Source organism: Sceloporus undulatus, chromosome 1 (assembly GCF_019175285.1).
Source record: "Sceloporus undulatus isolate JIND9_A2432 ecotype Alabama chromosome 1, SceUnd_v1.1, whole genome shotgun sequence".
In the NCBI taxonomy this organism is placed as follows: Eukaryota; Metazoa; Chordata; class Lepidosauria; order Squamata; family Phrynosomatidae; genus Sceloporus; species Sceloporus undulatus.
The window spans coordinates 142,622,848-142,645,677 of record NC_056522.1 but is presented as its reverse complement, the minus strand read 5'-3'; the positions used below and the strand labels follow the sequence as shown (position 1 = coordinate 142,645,677).

Here is a 22,830-nt window from a genome sequence, read left to right as displayed (position 1 = left end):
CTCCCTGGAATCCTGACTCTGATTTACAGCTTTCTTGACCTGGATTTTTGACACTGGATACCCCTTGCTTCCACAGTTTGGAAACTCAACTTGGTTTGATGTTAAGGGATGGATATGTGTGTGTGTGTGTGTGTGTGTGTGTGTGTTAAATAGTTTGGGGGACTGAACCAAGCCCTTAGGGATAACATAGGCCAACAACCAAGTGGTCAAACAAGAATCCTGCATTGACCCTCCAGGAAGGAATGATGCCACTGTAAAAATAGTTTTCCCAAGTCCCATCCCAGTAAAGCAACCCAGAAGGATACCATGATATCCTGATACTGAAAGCTGCCAAGAGGTTCAGTGCCGACCCACTCCCCCTGTCTAGCTCCTGGCATAGGCCATCCACTAAGGTGACCAAAGCTGCCTCTGTCCAATAAACAGGCATGAAATTCATCTAGATAGTCCATCTGATCAAGAAACCCCTGTATCTGGGAGGCCACTACACACTGCAGGGCCTAAAAACGGAATGGTAAAGACTGGGCAATAATTATGCAGAATGGTGGGATCCAGGCAGGGCATTTTACTAATGGCTACCTCCTTCAAATAAGCTGGAATGCTGCCTTGTTTCAGTGAGGCGTTACCCAAACCCTCTACCCACTAAACCAGTCTCCCTTTAGCTTTTCCGGTTTTAAAATAAGCTATGAAGGGCAAGCATCTAACACATCTGTGGTGGCTCTTGTCTCTCCAAGAATCCTGTCCACAACCTTAGGTTGCACAAGTTAAAAACTCTCAATTGTAGCAGAACAAGCAGGTGTCAGAGTAACACCCACTGGATCTGTACCAGTTATAGCATCCAAGATAGAGTGGATCCAAGCACTTTTATCTGCAAAGCATCTGGCAAGCTATTTGAAGTGGGCTGTCAAGTAATCTGGATTTCTCTCTCTTGGTCCTGTTTGTAAAACACTCCTGACTACCTTGGAACCATTGATAAAAGGGCTGGAATTCTCAGATATCTTGGGAAACAGTAGCTACACAGATCCACTGAGAAGCCCCTGGATTTCAAGCTATGCAAACTAAAAGAAATTACCTGGTCTTTGACAAAGCCAACAGGATTATCCCCAGGATTGGGATCAGGCAAGAGATGTATATAATAATGATGATCGTGGTTTCATCTAGAGTAAAATTGTGAAAATAATTAAAACATTAATCAAAGAGTACATGATCCTGTGTCAATATATAGAGTACATATTATTTAAAAGGGATATGTACAAGAAATGAAAAGGGCAGGGAATCACCAAAGAGCAATTCAGACAAATAGCCAGCATGTGTAGGGAGAAAGTCAGAAAAGCTAATAAGCACAAAATGAGCTCAGGCTTACTAGAGAGGTTAAAAATAACAAAAAGGGCTTTTTGTTATATCTGTAGCAAAAGGAAGAACAAGGAAATGGTAGGGCCTCTGTGTGGAGAAATACTAAAAGGGAGCAGGGAAAAGACAGAACTGCTCAACACATTTTTGCCTTGGTTTTGCCTCAGGAAAATTGAGCAGAGGACACAGTAGGGAATACCTGGCTACTTTAATTAAATTCAAGTCTCCAGTGTCAGATGAACTACATCCAATGCTGCGTCCACACTGCAGAAATAATCCAGTTTGTCACCACTTTAACTACCATGGCTCAATAGTATGGAATTCTGGGAATTGTAGTTTGTTTTGTCACTAGAGGTGTCTGACCAAAAAGGCTAAATAGCTCATGAAACTACAAATCCCATACCAATGAGCCAGGGCAGATAAAGCGGTATCAAACTGGATTATTTCTGCAGTGTGGATGCAGCCCAAGAGTATTAAAAGAACTGGCAGAAGTATTCACAGAACCACTGGCAATAATCTTTGAGAATTGCTGGAGAACAGGATTGGTCCCAAAAGACGAGAATAGCAAAAGTTGTCCCCATCTTCAAAAAGAGGGACCTAGTCAGACCTTACCACCTAGTAGTCAGACTGACACCAATACCAGGAAAGATTCTAGAGTAGATCATTACATTGGTGGGTTACAGACCGCCGAGAAGCGGCGGTCTGGCTCCGCCTCCACTTGCAGCATCCGGGAACTGCAGCCTTTAAACGACGCGGCTCCCAGATGCTGCAGAAAAGGAGTGCGGAAATCACGCTCCTTCTCAGGACCCGGAAGAGGCGCTGCGAGTGCCAAAGGGCGCACACACGGTGTCACTTCCACTGCGCAACGTGCGGACACAGAGCATCTGCTATGTCAAAATGGCGGCGGCCGTGTGGAACAGCTGCCACCATTTGTCACGGACTCTGTCTGTGATAGGGTAAGGGGCGTCTGGAAGAGACGCCCCTTTTTCAAAATGGGACGTCCTAAGGACGTCCTTTATGGCTGTCTGTAACCCGCCATAGAGTCTGTAGAGAGGAATGCCATAATTATTAAGTGTCAACAGGTTTCTCAAAAACAAGTCATGCCAGATTAATCTTATCCCTATATATATATATATATAGAGAGAGAGAGAGAGAGAGAGAGAGAATTACAATCTTGGTAGATAAAGGGAATATTGTGGATGTAGCATATCTTGATTTCAGTAAGGCCAACAAAGTCCCACATGATATCCTTGCAAACATGCTATTATAATGTGGGCTAGACAATGTATTGGTTTCTCTAGTCTTTCCAACAGAGAGAGCAAATGGAACAATACAAGATAATGTGCATGAGAAGGTGCTTCCTTGAACTGGAAATAGATGGGGAAGCACTTAAAAAAGAAGAGGTGAATGTTTCATAGATGCTAGGAGTCCACATTCCCAGAAAGCCAACAGCATCTGGACATTTTGTTGTTGTTGATGATGATGATTTTACTCCATCACATTGTCTTCACCTCCTGTTGCACATACAGTGTATAATTAACAGAACAGAACCAATTAGTGTTCCAACTCTGATGCAGTCATGGCAGCCAGATCACAAAGCCTGTGAGTGCTTTTGTCTATAAGATGCAGTGCAATGCAAATCAAGCTTTTGTGGTTCTGCTCTGCTGCTTCTGTCTGCTATTTATGCAAAGGATTCTTTGCCACATGAAAAAGGCCATGTGTTTTCTGCCACCTGCACTTTAGCCATTGGCCTAAGCATCATACTGCCTGCAGCTTTTTGGAAACCAGAGAAGTGAGATAGATTGATGGTTCAGTTGGGCCCACTTGAATGTGACTGGATTTATGGAGTTAATTACTTCCATGTCTCAGAAAGAGAAAACAGCTTTGGCAAGGCAACCAGCTATGTCTGCAATAGACTTCACAGGAAACCCTTTGAATTTCTCAGACTCCAGAAGCAGGCTATATCAGTACTGTATATTGAAAATAATTTTGAAAAGTATTTGGTTTCATTGTTTGTGCTCTTCCTTTGAGGTTCGTTTTGTTTTAGGCGATTCATGCAACTCTTCACCGTGTGATCCCCAAATGTCATTGTTTGACCCAACTAAAGGAGTCCCATTGAATCATTGACTCATCATTTAGCAATTGGTTCCATGAGTCTACTCTAGTTGGGACTACCAATAAGATTCAGAGCCATAGTTTTCTCCCCATTTTAAAAGTCAAGCTTACCATAAGAGAAAGACTGTTCACCGGTTGCAGGAAGTAATTTTCCATTTAGATCCACAAGTGATGAATGAAGGTCAGCTTTTCCACCTGATATTTGATCTTTAAATAGGAAAGAATATAGAAAGAAATCAAAAATCCAATCAGGATGTGCAAATAAATGTTTCAACAACAGCACTTCTGCTTAGTATTCCAGCCAAACAACTATACCTGCTTACAAGTTACACCATTTTATCTGTGAACCACCAGCCCTTCACATTTTAAGTCAGCTGATCAAACTTTGTTGGGCTGTTTATGAGTTCACCCCTGATATCCCCATCTCTAAGTTATGGTGGTTTTTTAAAATGTTTATTTGTACTTCTAAAACATTAGGGTTCTTCCAAGCTTGCTGAAACTTATCTCATCTATGTGGATGGTACTATTCAGGTTAAAAAAACACTTGGGGCTTGCTGCTAGAAAATAGAATGGACACAAGACAAAGTGGATTGAAAATTCTAGTGTAGTATACAAAAACCCCATCACCGTATGATAAAGTGGGATCTCTAATTCATGGCATAGTGATGACACTGACTGATGAATTATATTGAATGAGCTGATTCATTCATTCATCTCTTTTTTAACTAGATTCTCATCTGAAGGTCTTAGAAGTGGCTTACAATCAAAGAACACAAAAAGTCAATAAAACCTACCATGATGGTATATAAAATGGTAAATGGTATATAAAACCAATAAACAAACAAAAAAAATCAGTAAAAGAAATAAAAGGCCAAAGGCCATTTAATTGATTGCAGTGGAGGGATGGGGACTTTTTAGCTGCAATCCAACATTCCCCTCAGCATAGCAAGCCAGGACAAAAGGGAGCCAGACACTGTTACTTGGGTTTCAAAATGGCCACAACAGAGTCATAAATTAATCATAAATTGGTCACAAATTGGCCATAAATCAGTCACCATTCCATCATAAATGAATTATCATTCCATTGTGAATCAGTCACAATGCACTAGTAAATCTATCATATTACCATCATAAATTAATTATAATGTCATCATAAACTAATCAAAATGCCGTCACAAATCAATCACTGTCAATAAATGTTCAATTCAGTAGAGGGGACATGGGGCCTGAAGGTTCCATACTTAATGTTCAGTGTAGGTTCCCCCTTCTCTTGTCCATTAATAGGGGTAGTGTGATTAAGCTATTAAGCCATACTGGGCAGGTGTATGGGGAGGAATCCTGCATCCTCCCTGAATGCAAGTTACTCTCACTTCCATCAAATCTGCTGTCTCTCCAAAGAGCCTACCCATCTCTTCAGCATAGCATAAATATCCTCATGCAAAGATATGTTTTGCCAACACTGCACAACCTTCATGCAGAAAAGTAACACTGTTCAATGTATGTCAATGACTGGATAATTCTGTGTGGTGTGCAATGCACAACCACAATGTACAATGTTGCTGTTTTTGCTCTCATGCCTGATGCAACTTACAGATATGTATCTCACTAACAAGATACCAGTCAGTATTGGATGACCACAAGGTCAAAAAAGGAGAAGTTCAAGTTCTTGTATCAATTTGGTTAATTAAATTTCCAAGAAAGAAACGTGTCCAGTTCTTGTCACCACAATTCAAGAGGTATACTGACAAGCTGGAGCATGTCCAAAGGGGGGCAACCAAAACGGTGAAAGGTCTGAAAACCATGCCCTATCAGGAGTGGCTTAGGGAGCTGCATATGTTTAGGCTGGAGAAGAGAAGGTGAAGAGGTGATGTGATAGCAATGTTTAAATATTTGAAGGGATGTTACACTGAGGATGGAACAAGTTTATTTTCTTTAGCTCCAGAGAGTAGGAGTCGGAGAAATTGATTCAAACTATGGGAAAAGAGATTCCACCTCAACATTAAGAAGAACTTTCTGACATTAAGAGCTGTCCGACAGTGGAACACACTCCATCGGAGAGTGGTGGAGACTCCTTCTTTGGAGGTTTTTAAACAGAGGCTGAGGCTGGATGGCCATGTGTTTGGAGTGCGTTGATTGTGTGTTCCTGCATGCTCCTTGTGAAGAGATCCAACTCTAGAAGTCTATGATTCTATGGTTTGTGCAGGATTTCAGGGAATAAAAAATGCTAATAAGATATCATTTGATTATTACTGTGGTCCTCATAACCAACACCATACTTATGCATTTGTTAATGTTACCATTAAGTGCTTTCTTCTCAGAGATTTTGATAGCATCCTTCTGGCATTGCACTCCTCTCACCAAGCAATTTTTATAATCAAACCCTGTTTTTCAGTAAATGGTCAAAGAGCCAAGCACATTCTTTTGGTATTCAGTGACACTGTCTATATCGACACTAGCTCTTTACACAGTCAGCCCTCCTATACAGGGGATAGCCTTTGAAAATTCACCCTAAATATGAAAGGAAGTTTTGTAGTGCTGGTTTTCATTGCCTTGCATGAATAAAGTAGGCACTAAGGACACTCTTAAGACAGTGTGGGGAAACATTTGCCCTTCAAATCTATGGGTTCACAATAGTCCAAGCAGTATATCCATGGGGAGGGATTTTGGGACTTGAAGCCTAAAATGTGTGGAGAGCAAAGGATTCCCCACTCCTGCTTTAAGACAAATGAGAGAAATGTTTGATTAAAATTCACATTTGAGTGGAAAGCTAAGGTTTCTTCTCCATACCAAGTACAGTGGTTTAAAAAGTGGCTTGGGCATACTTTGGAGATGCAAAAATGACTTACAGAGGCCTCATGTGTTTCACATGCCATGCCTTTCCTCGTGTAACCTGTTCTTGAAAACTGATGCAAAAATAACCTCAGCTAGCTGGAACAAGATTTGGGTAGAAGGGTGTGAAAGTGAGAAGATTTCTGTTGGTTTGTGTAAAGAGTTTCAGAGATTGGATCAATTAGGAGGATTTTTTGCACTATAGCTCAGTGCTTTGAAGAGGATGATATGTGAAGTCAACTTACTGAAACAGGATTTGCCATGGAACACTTGTTGGAACCATTTGCATGCAGACCGTTCATCCGTTGAAGTGGTGTCGCAAGAGCACTCAACTTGAAGGGCAGAGCCCCTCAGATTTATGTAAGCTGCTTTGCACTCATCACTGTCAGAACAAATCAGATCACTGCTGTCCAAAAACTGTAGGCAGGCTTTATCTTCAAGGCATGCTTGGCTGATGTATTTTAAACACTTTGATGTAAAATTCTCATATTTGACCCTGTGGAAACATAAGAGGTCACATTTTGCTGTTTGCTTTCATTGTGGGCTGCATGAAAAACTAAAGAATGGATCAGCAAACTGCAAAAATAAAAGAGAAAATAATCATTTCCTCTGAGACAAATAACCAAAAAAATGAAAAGTTGTTTGGGCACTCACCAGCCAACACAAAGCATTTTATTTATACTTTCCGAGAATGAATGGGAATGGGGATGTGCTTACTTCTTTCCAAGCCATATGGATTAAAGATGCTTTGTTTGCGGTGGAGTGTACAATTTTTTAGGGGCTAGATCAACCTCTATGTTAAGTAATGTAGAAATAGCTAATAGATGCTGTAAGTGAACAGTAAGAATAGGTTGTGGTTCAGGGGATGACCTGAAATTTAAGAGGTAGATGTCAAATATTTAGGTCTCTTTCCTACTACACAATTTTACACTCTGATGTTATTCAAGTGCCAATGCTCCAGTCTGTAGAATATTAGGATTTTTAATTTCATGACATATTCAGAATTCTTTATCATTGTGCTATAATACCTCATGAAACCATAAATCCCAGATTACATAGGATGCAGGCAAGCCAGTAAAAGTGGGATCTTGGTTCTACAATTGTAGAGTGTGAAAGAGACAAAAGAGCAGATCTTTCCTATTAGTCATGATACTATAGTGATTATCCCATCACTGTTTTCCAGAGGTGTCACTTGCTTTCCTTTCCCCCATTTCAGGTATGGACTACAAATATTTATGAAATGCTAAAGACGGGTATAATGCTTAGACCTCAAATATGGCCCACTGACAAGTTTCTAAAACAGCAACTGATCTGTTATCAAAAACAAAAAATCCATCACACTTTTCCACATCTGAAACCCTGAATATTCATGAGCTGCACATATCAGCATCCTATGGCACTATATATTCCTTTCGGATTGTCCTCTGAAAACAACTAGGAGCTCAGCATGTTTAACACTTTAATTGGTATCTCTGCTGCTGGCTGCCTAGTACTGTCTTGTTTCTTGCCATGTTTTCAGTGGTAGTGTGCACATGACTCTATCTTGAGCTTTGCATTAATATTAGAATTGTGATATCAGGGAAAGAGTAGAAACAGTAATGGCAGAAGCAGCAGGAGGGAACAGTGTGCCAGCCTTGTCAAGCCTCCAGTAGAACCCCAAAATCCTCAATTCTTTGAGCCTTACAGTAGATATAAAAATACTAGTTTCAAACACTAAGTCCCTTGCTCAGTCTTATGGATGCACAGTGTATTTTCACTTACCGACAGAGAGTGTTTGCTTGGCATGTGTGAATTATGCTAAGACATGAAGGTGCTGGAACCAAATGGACTGCACATGGTTTGCCATGAAGGAGTCCTTTGGCCTGGTGGCAATTTTCATCTGACAGCATGCAATCGCAAAATGTCAACATCTGGGCAACATTGAAAGGCATATTTTCATAGAAGAACTGTAGTGCTTCTTGGCATTGTCTCATTTTGCACTGTGTTCCATTTGCCTGGCAAACTCGAAGATATAAAGCTAATTGTCTGTTACAGACTTCATCATTAACACATTCCACATTTAGTTGGAAACAGGACTGCCGGTGTTTGTACTCTGAGGAGAAAACAAAAGGATTACAAGATGACAGGAGAATGAATGGCTGAGGTCCTACATAAAGCAGGCAGAGTGTTCTTGATGTAGGACCAGCTCCATCCAACCCACCCCATTCTAGCAGCTGCCAGACTCTGGGATCCCTCTTTTCCCCCCTGCTGTGTATTGGTGAATAGGGAAGAGAAAGGGGTGGGCAATTCAGATGATAAAAAGGCAACTGGTATCACCTCAGACAGGAGAGAAAATGAGTGCACCCCATGACTTTTCCTCAAAACCCAAAGCAATTGCATTTTCATTGTTTGAATTGACCAGATCCAGCTGCTGCATCATCTGTCTTCAAACCACTCGCTCTGGTTTCTGCCCTCCATTTTTCAGATCAGCTTTAATGGCCTCAAACTATACTAAGGGGCTATACAGAACACCTCAATGGGGTGGTCTGCAGCTGCCCCTTTACTGGCCAAATTGGGGCCACGACGATCTCACGCCATGGCCTTGATCTGGCCTCTGGAGAGCGCAAAAAACTACAAGGGTGCCATAGTTGCCATTGCGCAGCTTTATGATGCCCCTTCAGCACTGCACCATGTAGATGCAGCGCCAGAGTTGCACTATGATGGCATGCACTGTGTAGACTAGTGTGTGCCAAAATAACACCTTGGAGGCAGAGTTAGAGCATCCAATGTGAGGAAGCTGCACCCTGACTTTGCCCACAGTCTGGAACAAAGTGCCAGTCTGTATAGGCTCTAATTCATTAACGTTAATAGGATTTATTATTGGGTGAAATATGAAAGTGTACATCAGGCAATGAAAGTGGCACCTATGACAAAGCAGATTCCTACTTTCCATGCAACTCCCTGTAAATTCCACAAATGTGCTCTGGATGGTTGGAGATACATCAAGTCTAAGCAACTGCTTTAATTTGGCTCTCTCAGATTCATTTGTTCTTATTCAAAATTGTTTTGAATTGGTGGCTATGAATAGAATTTCATACAAACTATTTTAAAAAAATGAAATGCTAACAAATGTGGTCAGCCTTGACAGGGCAGTAAACCAGTGTATGCAACACAGAAGTGGAACACAAAACAAGCAAAATCAGCAAGAAGAGGGAGCTCCTGAAACACTTTCAGAAAAGACCATTAGATTTCTTTTGAAACAAGATGTTCAAAGAGTGTATGCTTTGTTTTATATGAGTTTCTAAAAAGGAAATGGGGTAAAGCGGCAGTACCGAATATTTAGAGAACACATTTGTTAAGCAGAGAATGATGGACAAGAGAAATGATATATTGTATTTATCATAAGCATACTAGTGTTTTAAGATAGTAAAATAAATAGACTGTGAATAGAAATGTAAGAGTCCTAAGAAAATGTACGGCTATAAGGAAGGCATAAGGATAACTATTTTAGGGTGTGTACTGACAGAAAGGAACTCAGAATGAATGTATGAGTATGCTTGTAGAAGGAAGAAGTACAGTTGGCCCTTCTTATACATGGATTTTTTATACACAGATTCAAACATACACGGTTTGAAAATGTTCCAAAAAAGTATACATTTTAAATATCAAACCTTGATTTCCATTTTTTATAAGGGACAACATTTTGCTATGTCAATATGTTTAATGGGACTTGAGCATACACGGATTTTGTTATACACGAGGGATCTTGGAACCAAACCCCAGCATATAACAAAGGTCCAATGTATGTGATAATGAAGGTATGATTAAGTGTTTGGAAAATGTTGACAGGACAGATAACTGAGAAAGGCTGAAAGAGATAATGAAGAAGGAAGTGGAGGAGACGTATAGAAAGTTTAAGGAATGAAAATATATGTTTGATGGCTATTAGAAGAAAGAGGGATTTTTGAATGGAGATGCGTCAGTACTGACATCTAATGTATATGTGCTGATTTTTATATGTATTGTATGTTTTGTATGTGGTTTAATATGTTTTTATATGCTTAATGGACTTCTCTTAAAAAGAGTGTTCGCATTGTTTTAAGAAAGAATTGCACTTCTAGAGACTTCTGGGATTTTAGGGGCTGTGCAGACTGGCCTGGGGGTGAAATATGGCCGGCCTGGGGGCAGAGCCAGGGCATAGCATCTATACGACTCATGCCTAGACTCTACCCCCTGGCTTGCATGGCACCACATGCCATACCACATGATGCGTGGCATCACAGTACTACTTCGGCGCTGCATCTAGGTGATGCAGTGCAAAGAAACACTGTAAAGTTAAAGTGGCGGTGGCTATGGCACTCTTTCCAGGGCACAAAAAGGACCCACTTTTTATGGCTCCTTTTTGCACCATGGAAAGGCCACAGTGTGTGGTTGCCATGGCCCCAATCTGGCAAAGATGGAGGTGGCTGCTGGCGTCATGACAGCCCCATAGTTTACCTTCACAATAAGATATATGAACCTCCCCCCCCCCCACTTTATTTGGGAATTTAAAAAGGAAGTTGCCATTGCCACACCACTTAATCTTTTTGAAAGGGGGAGGTACTGCAGAAATGGGCAGTCAATCACATGAAGCCCACAGTGTGCATGTTGCTTACCTTTCCTGTAAATGCTGTGGTCACCACAGACAGTGTACAAAATCTCTGTGATGCTGTGTGCATAATATATTGTGAATGCTAAATATGATATAGTCTGGCTCACTTCCCATATGCAATACTAACAATCATTGTATCATAGAATCATAGAGCTGGAAGAGACCATGAGGAAGAGAACAAAGTCCAACCTTCTCCCATGCAGGAATACACGATCAATGATGTTATCACAAGCCACCCAGTACGCCACTGTAGCAATATCCAGGGGTGGGAATCATGTGGCTCTCCAGATGTTGGTGGATTATAAATCCCAGCAACCATAGCCAGAATACCCAAAAATGAGAGATGTTGTCTATGGTTATAATCCAGAAACACCTGGACAGCATGATTCGCCTGATGTGGTCTCAAGCCGCATTACTCATAGTCTTTGCAGGTTACAAATGAATACAAATAGGTTTAGAATTGACATTTACCATAGTTTGAAAGGGCTGATGACTTCCACTGTGATTTTATTTTCATCCGATCTGCAACAAAAGAGATGCATATGTATACAATGGTAAAAGAAGAGGAGGAGAGGAGAAGGAGGGAGAAAAAGAATCATCATCATCATCATCATCATCATCATCATCATCCTCATCATTAACCTTTGTTTATAAAACGCTGTAAATTTACACACTATATTGGTGGGTTTTATTATTATTGACTATGAGGATGCAATAAATTACTATTCTGTTCCTAGTAAGGCGGAACTGTACATACTACAGTATTTGAATTTCTTAAGTAGATAGATTCTTCATTTACAACTAGAAGTTTACAGAAGAGGAGCAATTTTATTTGGTGTCAGTATTCAACAAAAATAAGAGCTAGGACCTATGGATAGATGGGAGCCCACCAAAGCCTGCAAACAGCCAAGTAGTAATCCTTAGTAGTTCTGCCATGTTCAGCTTGTTCGCTTGAAAGTGATGAGACTTTGGACTACACCTCCCAGCAGCCCTAAATATATGATCAATAGAAAGAAATGCTGGGAGTTGCAATTCAACAATATATAGAGTTGTACTTTGTCCATTCCCTCTTTAAAGTATTTCTATTGCCACTGGGATGGAAGGAACTGCGGTTTACAAGATGTTGTAATTCCTTGGGTTCAGCAGTATTATCAAGGCCTTAAGGATGCCATCTATAAAATGTTCACTACTATAGCTCACACTACTTGCTACTGCTTCCTGATTAAAAGCTTGGGGAAATTATTTTTCTAGGCCATACTGGTCAAGGGATTCTGGAAGCTATAGTCCAAAACAGGTAACTCATCCAAGCACTGTCCAATCCTTACAAAATATAAATTTACTTGGGAAAGGAAGGATTATTAAGTGGCTGCAATGTGCTTCAGCATGCTAAACTTTCTCCAGTAAACATGGAAAAACACATTTTTCTCCAAGAGATTTTCTTCAGCAAACTCACTGGGAAATCTATCAGTCAGGAGGCAAACTGAGATGGCAGAAGGCTCACACTTCACTCCTCAGAAGGACTGGATTTAGGTTGAATGCTGCACATTGCCCCATACCCAAAGGAGGAAAGCAAGGCTTCCATCAGCTCTACTGAGAGATAAGTTCTGCCTTTCTGCCAGTTCAATTGCAACAGTCATGGATGGTCCCTACCTACTATCCTTAAAGAAGCAGACATTCAGACTTTCTAATGGGAAAAACCCCTTCACAACCAGCTGTGTAGCGTGCAGTGTTATTTCAGAAGTTTACTTGTAATGGCAATATGCTGTGATGTAATCATGTCTGAATGTGTATTTTGTGAAATAAATATGTTGGTGCTGCAAAGTACATGACTGCTGCCAATTCTTGTGCAGTTTGGAGGCCATTTTTTGCCTCACCTTCAAAATAATCAAAGTTCCTTCTAATTTTTGTTGCTTTTGACCCCACTGATCCCAATGATCAGTGGCTTTGGGGGTTAAAGGACAGAGATATGTTTGTCACATGTTTGGCAGAGGTGCTCCCCCAAGCAGTGAAAGACGTCTATCATAGCATGTGGTTTTAGTGTTCATTGGTTTGTGATTGGTCAGTAGAAGGTAAGCATGCACTTAATTTATAATTCTGATTGGCACATAGCCCTGAAGAAAATACTTTGCTAGAGGAAAAACATATTAATTAAATAAATTAAAATGTATTAATACACAATCTCTTAATATCTGGTTTTATCCCATTTAAATGTGGGGAGGCCTCCCCATCTTACAGAAAGCAATGGAAAGTAAGTGATAATGTGTTTCAGAGGATTTTTGATTTGCTACACTGTAGATTATGACCTAAATGTTTCTGTGGATCCATGTGAAATCCATTCATTTTTGTAAGAGAAAACAGAACTCTGTTTAAAACAATAAAAGCGAGCCAAGAAAGCTAGAAAGCTTGGTGACTCTCAGTGCATGCCAACCTCTCATTTATCTCCTGAACATAACAGGCAAAAGTAAAACAATGCAGCTTTTTAGAATAGTGATAAGTGTCAGAAAAACCCAAGGAAGTAGAGCTGAAAAGTCGTTCTAAATTGCTACTTTAAAAAAACGGTTAAATTTAAATATACAATTCTTGTACATTTTTACCTGCATTGAGGCTTTGAGCTTCCTCACCTGTGTAGCTTTCCTTACTGGTGGCTGGGTTGTAAAACCCTTGTGCATAGTCTAAACAGGTGTTGTTAAAGATGTGTTTCCAGATTTTTGTGCACCTTCTCTGCACTGGTTCTGGACAGGTGCAGTTCCCCAGGATTGTCCTCTGCAGCTCCTTCCATGCTGTAAAGCATTGCTGCCCTGCCATTGGGAGGCTACATTTGGCTGTCTCTGCTCTGCAGGCTCTCAGGAAATTCTTATAACGGGTAGAACAGGAATCGTCTCCTCGGCACAGTTCCTTGGCAACAAAGCAATCATTTCTGCCTAACAAGCCCATGAGCCCCGTTACTTGGGATTTGGTCTGCTGTGGAAATTTTCGTGTGGACGAGGAATGCTCTGGTTGTCCTGTCAAAAGGAATTGGATAATGTTAAAAAGCATTTGGATAAATTGATGACAAGGCAGCATGTTTCATATCTCCTCACCTCCACCCCCAGCAGGCAGGGTTTCCATATATGTCTTGTTATTTAAAGGAAAAATCTTTGCTGTTAAAAGACGTTTTGCCAGGAAATTTCTAAGAAGGGCTCTTAGATCACTCAGAATGGCTTTGAGAAGGGAAACAGGAGTTGCAAGAGAATGGGATGATAAACTTTATTTGTATGGACTTTCTTCCATTCATCAAATATACCAGCCACTACATGCTACACTATTATCAACTTTTACATCCCATCTTTCTTTCAGTAGACTTGAGGAAGCCTGCATAACGCTACTTCTCCCCACTTGAACAACCCTGAGAGAAGATAAAGGCTTTGAGAGATCTTGAAATTTCATATTCCAAATCCCAACCCAACACTCTAGCACATATACTACACTGTAGTGATACTACAACTCACAATACTTGATTCCTATTGTAATCTTTTCCCTTCCTCCAAGCAATGCCCAATATTTCTTTTTCTTTTTTTAAAATATATTTTATTTAATAAAGACAAGGTGTATGCACTTGAAGAAGGAAGGTTCAGAACTATGTAAATGGAAGCATCTGAAAACAGCTTTATGTTTTTAACGTGTTTGTCTTATAGTTAGGGTTTATATGTTTACATGTTTGTATTGTATGGTATTGTGTGGTGTTATGTATTCCAATGTTGTATGGCAATGCCCAATATTTCAAGAACATTCTTGTTCTCCTAACAAGTCCTGTGTAAAACTGATAATATGAAAAGCTGCTTCCAGATCTAGACTACTCAATGATCACTCTTTTGAATGGTGGGCAGTACTGGCTGGAAGCTTTCATGTTAGTGGGGTGAATAATACATTTCAGGCTTTAGTTTGAAGTTGAAAGGATTTATCCAAGGTGCTGGACTTATTTTGGGATGAGAGTTCATCTCCTAGGATTGCACACCTCCTTTAAAATGTAGAACAACACCCAGATCACATTCATTGCCTCCCTTACATGGAAGCCACCAGCCACCAGGGATTGAGGAAGGCTGCAAAATCTGCAATGATTACAAAATGGAGCACACAACCTTACCTCCAACTCCATCCTTTCCATTGCTCTGCACAGGTAGCAAGCTGCAGAGATTTATGCCATAAGAGAAGAAAAGTGGCATTACTCCGCTTTTCCAAGCCTTTAACTCCACCACCCCACAGAAAAAAACACAGTAAAAATGCCTTCATGCTTCTTAGAGGACATTGGAGGGAAACATTTTGTGTCATAGATAAAATCCATCTGTTACCTTGATGACTGGAGCATTCCTTGACCTGGAATGTTTTCATGCTGCAGTTATCCTTTGTGCACATGCAATCTTTAAATTCTGAGAACTGATCAACTAAGAATTGGATGATTTTATTGCAGTTAGCTGAATCTTGCACAACACAGCTGTTGCCTGGATTTCAAAAATACAATTGCTGTTAGTATTTTCCCAATCAGAAGGCAGAAACAATACAACCATTAAAAAAAAAAGAATCCTGCTGTACCTCAGAGACTTGTTACTCATTTAGGCCATAGTCTACCATGGGTTGCATCTATTTCTTTGGTTATATCTGATAAAGGCAATTCTCATCCAAGTTTGGTGGGAAATCTTTCAGTGTGGTGGTTGAATACAATTTCAGAAAACTTTTCAAGATGGGGAACATTCCAGTGGTGGGTGAGTTCAAGAGCAAATGCAACTAGACCAAAATACCAAAACATTTTGGCCTAAAGCTCTTACTTATCAGTAACAAAGCACTAGGAGAGACAGCTCGTAGAATATGAAAAGCCCATACAAATGCTGACAACCCACCAAATGCTGGTGTCATGAAGAAAAGGGTGAAGAAACCTGGAGGGACTCTAGACAGGTTGAGTTTCATCCTGGGATATAAGGTCCCTCACCTCCTGTCCAAGGCATGGAAGCTGACTTTGCTAGAAAACAGTTAAGGATATTAGTCAAGTATTTGCTCACAGTGGCACCTGGCAGCTTCCATGTCAGTGGTTTGGTGACACTGTTCTGGGTTTTGTTCCAAAATTTAAGGGAGTGATCCAAGGGGCTGAAATCTGTTCAGTACCATGTAAAATAAAATGGAAAAGGCAGAAAGTGACCACAAGGTCCATGAGATGGATCCATGTTGAAGGAAACCGTTTGCTTAGACATTAAAAAAAAAATGATGTACTCTCCTAGTGATTTCATGTCAAACATGTATAAAATAATCCGAGCCATGTCCCAAAACATCTTGATCTGTTCTGTGATAAGATAACAGCTAGAACATCAAAATAACATACAGTGGAAATGTGTCATGTACATACTTTGAAAATAGAGTTAACACCCCCCCCCCCCCTTTAAAGTTCAGAATGAAACCCGGAATTACCCACACAAACACACATCTGATGTGGAAACCATCAGCCTCTGCTGTTTACTCATCAGCAGCTCCCTACTACTAATTAATGAATCTGATTATGATCTAATTGATTTATGGCCAAGATAATTGTTTTTCAGCAGCTGTACAAAAGTGTGGAACATTCTGCTACTATAAACTCAAGATATACTTGTTCAGCAAGATAATAAAACACAAAGGTGTTTTGAAAGGCCCTAGTACTTCTTAGAAATAGAGAGAGGCAACAGATTGCATTTTTAGTCTTGTGCAACATCCACAGGTTATTCATAGAGAGGGAGGTGGCAGCCAGGAGAAGGATGGAAGGTACTCAGAATTCAATTAACAAAGTCAGAAGACTTTAATATACTCAGTGCATGATGTGCTAAGTGGCACACATTCCTTTTACGAGTGTCCTGAGGTTTATTCACAATGTTGATCCAGCTGCTCAGTTAAAATGGCAGAAATTCATTTATGGCAGAGCTAGTTTTCTAAAATATACATAATTGTCCCCTTTATTACTGATCAGAGGAATTGGTGGCAAAGATACACACAAATGGAAAGTGTCAGATTTTCCTTCTGATTTAAGACTAGGATTTATTAGTGTTGTTTTGTATTAACTTTAGACTGGCTATCTACCTTTGGCCAAGAGCAAATATTTGACTTAGACCATAGGTTATGTAACATGCCACAAGAGGGTCTGGTTTGGTTTTGGAATTGTTAACAATGCTATCATAGAATCATAGAATCGTAGAGTTGGAAGAGACCACTAGGGCCATCCAGTCCAACCCCCTGCCATGCAGGAAATCCAAATCAAAGCATCCCTGACAGATGGCCATCCAGCCTCTGTTTAAAGACCTCCAAGGAAGGAGACTCTATCACCCTCCGAGGGAGTGCATTCCACTGTCGAACAGTGTAACATAGAGTTAACATGCAAGTACATGGATGTCTTTTTAAAAAATCCAGTGGGAAAAATGGGTGTTTGTAAAGTGTAAAGAACTAACCCTTAGTCAAGAAGGAATACCTCTTGATCAAGGATAGTTGAGTCTCCAAAGCAGGGCTGCACATCAGGAACAAGTGTTTGTATCAAATCCACAGGCCCCAATGCAAACAACCATAAAATATTGACAATTAATGTGTTTTATGTACATCCTGATGTACATTTTGTTCCAGAACATTCAAATCAGGCTCTTTAAAACAATCATGGATTGAGTAGCTTCCCTCCACCTTAACATTATAGAAGGGATCAAGACCAAGACAGATATAGATATACTTAAAATGTGTGTTCATGTGTGCATGCACACATGAAGACACAGACACACACTAGTAGTCTGAGTAAAAACAAAATCTATAAAAGTGGCCACAAACAAGTATGATCATAAAGATATTGCTCAACTGTATGCCTAAATTCAGTTTTTACTCCTGACTAAAGTAGACCTATTGATTCAATGGGATTTAGGTACCTTTTGATTTGCCATTCAATAACTGATTGAATGTGTGTACTCTACTTGGAAGTAACCAACAGGATGCCCACTATAGAGAGATGTTTGTGCATTGAACACACACACACACACACACACACACACACACACACACGTACATGTTATTACTATATATTTTTAATAATAATAATAATAATAAAATTTTTATTTATATGCCGCCCTTCCTCCGATCAGGGCGGCTCACAACATAATTAAAATACAAACAATTCCAATAAAAACATATTTAAAAACAAACCAACAGTAAAGCCCCAAAGCCCAACCTCTTGGCCACGAAAGAGAGGAGGGAGGCCCACAGGATATTTACTCGGGGAATGCCTGTTGGAATTGGAAGGTTTTGAGGTCCTTCCTAAATTGGGCCAGGGTAGTAGACGAGCGGAGCTCTGTGGGCAGCGCATTCCAAAGGGCTGGGGCAGCTATGGAGAACGACCTCCGAGTGGTGGAGGCCAACCTAGCCCCAGGCACCTTCAGTAGCTGCTGCCCAGACGTTCTGAGGGTGCGAGGCGGAATGTACGGGGAGAGGCGGTCCTTCAGGTATCCTGGGCCCAAGCCATTTAGGGCTTTATAGGTAATTACCAACACCTTATATTGAGCTCGGAAGTGAATGGGCAGCCAATGAAGATCTTTTAAAACTGGTGTTATATGGCTGGTCCTGGACGCACCAGTGACCAGCCGGGCTGCCATATTTTGCACCATTTGCAGCTTCCGAGTTTGGTATAAGGGTTGCCCCATGTAGAGTACGTTGCAGAACTCCAGTCTCGAAGTTACCAGAGCATGTACAACAGTTTCTAGGTCCCTCTGGGCCAGGTATGGGCGCAGCTGGCGAATCAGCCGAAGCTGATAACAAGTGCTCTTGACCGTCGCATTCACCTGAGCAGTCAGGTGAAGCGACGAGTCAAGAAGCACCCCCAGACTGCGCACGGAGTCCTTCACAGGGAGCGTGACCCCGTTCAGGACAGGTGGAACCACCGCCATTCCTGGACCAGGGGAACCTATCACTAGTACCTCCGTTTTCTCTGGATTCAATTTGAGTCGGTTTTCCCTCATCCAGCCCATTACTGACTCCAGACAGGCCACGAGAGGAGAGACGCCATCCCCAGTCACTGCATCAGTCGGAGACATAGAGAAAATGATTTGGGTGTCATCAGCGTACTGATAACCCCGCGCCCCATGTCTCCGGATGATCTCTCCCAGCGGTTTCATGTAAATGTTAAATAGCATGGGAGACAGAATGGCCCCTTGAGGGACCCCAGTTTTAAGGGGCCTCTCATCGGAGCACACGTCTCCCAGCTGCACCATCTGGGACCTCCCCGAGAGGTAGGAACGGAACCACTGGAGCGCAGTGTCCCCGATTCCTACCTCTGCGAGGCGCCCCAGAAGGATACCATGGTCTATGGTATCGAAAGCCGCTGAGATGTCCAAGAGCACCAACAGGGACACGCTTCCCCTGTCGATGCTCAGACGGAGATCATCGACCAAGGCGACCATGGCCGTCTCAACCCCGTAACCCGCCCGGAAGCCAGTTTGAAATGGGTCCAGATAATCCGTTTCGTCCAAGACCGCCTGAAGCTGGATCGCAACCGCCCTCTCGATCACCTTTCCCAAAAATGGTAGCAGCGAAACAGGCCGATAATTATTATGTACCAGGGGGTCAAGGGAGGGCTTCTTTAGGATTGGTCTTACTATGGCCAATTTAAGATTTTAAACAGTGGAATCCACTACCACGAAAAGCAGTGATAGCTGCCAACTTGGAGGGCTTTCAAAGGGGATAGGAGAAATTCATGGAGGATAATTGACTAGTGTACACCTACTAGTCAAGATACACATCTCTGTGAATGTTCTCTGTATGAGTCTATATCAGAAGCTGTTACTGAGAAGCATGAGTGGGAGGCTGCTATCTTACACTTGTATCCTGCTTCTCCAACGCTCATTTTAGGTTGCTTCCATTGGAGGCCAAAACACACTGCAGAAATAATCCAGTGTGAGAATGCTTTAAATGCCCTGGCTCAGTGTTAGGGAATCCTGGGAATTGCTGTTGATTATGGCACCAGAGCTCTCTGGCAGAGAAGGCTAAATGCTTCACAAAACTACAGTTCCAGAATTCTCTACCATTAAGCCAGGGCAATTAAAGTGGTCTCAAACTGGATTGTTTCTGCAGTGTGCCTTGCTGGGGTTAGAGTTATTTTCAGAGTCAACAAACACAGAGAGGCAATCTTTGATGGTTCAGATGGTGCTTTAATGTGGGCATTAAGAACTTAATTTAGACCCCATCTTGGAAAACAGGGCAAAGTTGGAGGTGCTTGCAAGGTAGCCCCTCTTAGAAGCATGTGATACTAAAGCTACCATTACTAAATTGGGGGGGGGGGACCATTGACAGCAGTGCCACCTGCCTCTTAAATGAATTTGGTTTTAATCCTTTAGAAATTCCTGAGACCACAGAATTCCAATACATTTTTCATTTGGACATTAGCCTACTCCACGGATGAGGACTCACCTCAGATCTCAAGGCTTCCCCAGGAAGATTATAGAGTCTTTGCATGGATGCAGTTGGGCTCTTCTTATGTTCTTATTGTAAATCCACTTACAATAGTGGATGTAGGAACAAAAGCATTGTACTAGCTTATGGCTGTCTGATTAACAGTATGTGCAAAGTGCAAAGGACTAGAGGTTGGAAGAAGGAATGAAACTGCTTTAGTAGCCTCTTCCAGCATAGCATCTGGAGCCAGATCAGCTTCTAACTCTTTCTGCCTCCTCCCAGGTAACTTTACTCCACTGCTTGACATTATAACTTCAGATTACACCAACAGAGGCAGTACCTTGCTGCTGATGATTTTAAAATCACATGGACGTTGTTATTCAAGATTCAGTAAAATAACAGAAACTTTCATCCTAAACATGCATAATATGGAGTAAATCCCATTAAAATCTGAGAGCCTTACTTCTGAGTAAGCATGTTTAAGATTGCATTTATATTCTGTAGGCCTGAAATACAACTCTATGGCCTGATACAGACTGCCAAAATAAAGCTGCTTCGGGTCTCTTTGGAGGTATGCTATTTAAATGATGCATGGGTCCTAAGAGTCCGGAGGTTGTGCCAAAGCCACACTCCATTCCTAAGCACTGGAGTGCAGCTTTGGTGCAGCTTCCGGATTCTTAGGATGCATGCATCATTTAAACAGCATACCTCCAAAGAGACCCCAAGCAGCTTTATTTTGGCAGTCTGTAACAGGCCAATGTGCTTTTCCTAGAACTAAGCCCCAGTTCTTAAAGGTGTTTAAGACAGTAGCCCTAAATATTCATGAATATGCATCCAGCACAAAGAAGAGTTGGTAGCCACACCAGCAAGTTGATATGCCAAAGAAGGATAGAAACACACACCATCCTTAAGCGCTTCCCCCCATACATTTCAGTTGCAGCACATGGAAGGAGAGATCTGCCTTTCCTCTCCATTGAACTGAAAGAAAGTTAGTAAATGAAAGAAGAAGAAAAACCCTGTCTGGTGAAATTCAGTTCAAAGTTAATGTTTGTGAGAAGCAGATTAGGCATAGGAGACAGTAATTTTGTTACCAGAGTGCATCATATGGCTTTGCCATAGTTACCTGAAACATAGCAAACTTCTTCCAGTAAATGCCAGACACTTTCACATTCATCCCCTGCTGTAATGCATTTCTCTTTCAGCTGTTGACATCTGGAGATTTGGGTGTGCAAAGTAGATGCACTCATGGAATGTAGTGCAAGCACTGCCAGAAAGAGAGAGAATAGAGTTAAATCCAAATTTAGGCCAAACTGGCTAGCAGAAGAGGATATTCCTGTCCTCTCCTCCTGATGGCAGCTCCCATAGCAAATGCTATGGACATCTTTGAATGGGGTGAATTGTAGTGCAGGAGGCAGGTGATGGAATTCCTGAAAATCAGATGGGGCAACATCCTTGTGTGGAAACCTACTATTAGTGGAAGACAAATCCTAGATTTAATCCACTCTTTTTACAAGAAGTATTGGCTTTCTTGCCTTTCTCTTGCAGAATAGTGTGTAATTTATTCTGTATAAAAATGTTCCCTAATTTGTTCCCTCCCGATGTGTTGGATTCGAATCCTTCCTATTCCCAGCCAGACATTTCATTGAAGATACTAGCTGGGGATTATGGTCCATCATATCTGGATAGATCAGATTGGTAAGGGATGTTACGTAGAATGAAAAGGGGTCACTTTTTGTATATTAAATAAGGTTATGCCTGTTAATTCCAGTTACCCCGATTTCAACTGATTATAGAACAAGCATTCACTGTTTTCCTAAACAGGTCATTAGCCTCTGTTCATTATCACTTTAGTTTGAATTAGCTGTTTTGAAAAGGAGTTCTGGAGGGACCTCTTTCAGCCTAGTGGCTTATAGGTGTTTCAGACTAACTGCAGTAAGCGCTATTCATTGGCCTTACTTGCTGGGGATGGTGGGAGTTGTGCAACAGGGTTGGACAAGGCTCCAACATGCTGGAGAAGGCTGTCCTAAAGCAAATATTTCATTTCTGCTACAGTCCTATCCGTGGCTATGCAGAAAAGTTCAATTGGACATTCTCTTTGCAAAAGGGCTGGCAAAATGTGGATGTTGAAATATAGGTATGCAGCTTCCAGCATTCCTCATCACTGACTATGTCGGCTTGAGTTGCTCAGACTTTCAGTCCAGCACCTAGGGAGCTGCACTTTCTCTTTCCATCTCTTTCATAGATAAAATATATACAGCAGGCAGAGAAGACAGATAACTAAGGCCAGGTACACACTAGCACTTTGCACCTGCCTGGGACCAATTTTAGGGCTCCATAGGGCTGGGCACCCATACGTGCCCAGCCCTACTTTCAGCAACCATGCGCCATCTTGCAATGCCCCTGTCCACACGGGGCATGTGATGATGATGCGCGGGTGTCCGAGTGCCCAAACAGCGCTCGCCAGAAATGTCATCATGATGGCATATGAGCGTCAT

The 22,830-nt window shown here is 41.4% G+C and overlaps 1 protein-coding gene across 1 annotated transcript; it reads right to left on the bottom strand.

Annotated features, from left to right (window-relative positions):
• Positions 1-2,835: 2,835 nt before the first annotated feature.
• Positions 2,836-22,830, bottom strand: GFRAL (GDNF family receptor alpha like). The gene is made up of 9 exons (XM_042457500.1): positions 22,704-22,830; positions 21,459-21,599; positions 15,250-15,399; positions 13,543-13,923; positions 11,393-11,443; positions 8,053-8,383; positions 6,537-6,787; positions 3,574-3,669; positions 2,836-2,861 (listed from the first exon to the last, which is right to left on the bottom strand). The coding sequence occupies exons 1-9, from the start codon at positions 22,828-22,830 to the stop codon at positions 2,836-2,838; spliced, it is 1,554 nt and encodes a 517-aa protein (XP_042313434.1).

Excerpts from the sequence above, each read along its gene's own strand:
- GFRAL (XM_042457500.1), bottom strand. The coding sequence starts at position 22,830 with ATGACGCTCATATGCCATCATGATGACATTTCTGGCGAGCGCTGTTTG. Across the intron at positions 15,400-21,458 it reads AGAAGTTTGCTATGTTTCAG|GCAACAGCTGTGTTGTGCAA; the intron begins GTAACTATGGCA and ends TTTGAAATCCAG. Across the intron at positions 8,384-11,392 it reads ATCAGCCCTTTCAAACTATG|AGTACAAACACCGGCAGTCC; the intron begins GTAAATGTCAAT and ends TTTTCTCCTCAG.